Source organism: Sinocyclocheilus anshuiensis, unplaced genomic scaffold (genome assembly GCF_001515605.1).
Source record: "Sinocyclocheilus anshuiensis isolate Anshui unplaced genomic scaffold, SAMN03320099.WGS_v1.1 scaffold1082, whole genome shotgun sequence".
NCBI lineage: Eukaryota > Metazoa > Chordata > Actinopteri > Cypriniformes > Cyprinidae > Sinocyclocheilus > Sinocyclocheilus anshuiensis.
In genome coordinates, this window is record NW_015542379.1 from 3,326,858 (window position 1) to 3,327,528 (window position 671).

The 671-nt window shown below is 41.9% G+C and overlaps 1 protein-coding gene and 1 long non-coding RNA gene across 5 annotated transcripts in view; one reads left to right on the forward strand and one right to left on the reverse strand.

Moving 5' to 3' along the window:
* Window positions 1–671, forward strand: part of LOC107692500 (neuroblast differentiation-associated protein AHNAK-like) — a 30,317-nt gene that overhangs the window by 18,952 nt on the left and 10,694 nt on the right. For all 4 annotated transcript variants that reach the window (XM_016491585.1, XM_016491586.1, XM_016491588.1 and 1 more), the window contains one exon: window positions 158–523. In XM_016491585.1, coding sequence (XP_016347071.1) covers window positions 158–523 — 366 coding nt within the window. The remainder of the gene's footprint in view (window positions 1–157; window positions 524–671) is intronic.
* The window catches only part of LOC107692502 (uncharacterized), a 24,978-nt gene that overhangs the window by 5,863 nt on the left and 18,444 nt on the right, over window positions 1–671 (reverse strand). The window lies entirely within an intron of this gene.

Genomic DNA, 671 nt, shown 5'->3' on the forward strand with positions numbered 1-671 from the left:
ATCAAGGGTGGAAAGTTTCACATGCCCTCTATAGATATCTCTCTTCCTGGAGGAGGAGCAGGAGGAGATGCAGATGTTGAAGGACCTGCAGGAAAGGGAATAAAATTTGAACTGCCTAAATTTGATGTTTCCTTGCCTAAAATAAAACCATCAAGAGGTGAATTGGACATTGAAGGTCCCGATATCAAGGGTGGAAAGTTTCACATGCCCACTATTGATATCTCTCTGCCAGGAGGAGGAGCAGGAGGAGATGTAGATGTTGAAGGACATGCAGGAAAAGGAAGAAAATTTGAAATGCCTAAATTTGATATTTCCTTGCCTAAATTAAAACCATCAGGAGGTGAAATCAATGTTGAAGGCCCCAATATCAAGGGTGGAAAGATTCACATGCCCTCTATAGATATCTCTCTTCCAGGAGGAGGAGCTGGAGGAGATGTAGATGTTGAAGGACCTGCAGGAAAAGGAAGAAAATTTGAAATGCCTAAATTTGATGTTTCCTTGCCTAAATTAAAACCATCAGGAGGTGAAATCAATGTTGAAGGCCCCAATATCAAGGGTGGAAAGATTCACATGCCCTCTATAGATATCTCTCTTCCAGGAGGAGGAGCTGGAGGAGATGTAGATGTTGAAGGACCTGCAGGAAAAGGAAGAAAATTTGAAATGCCTAAATT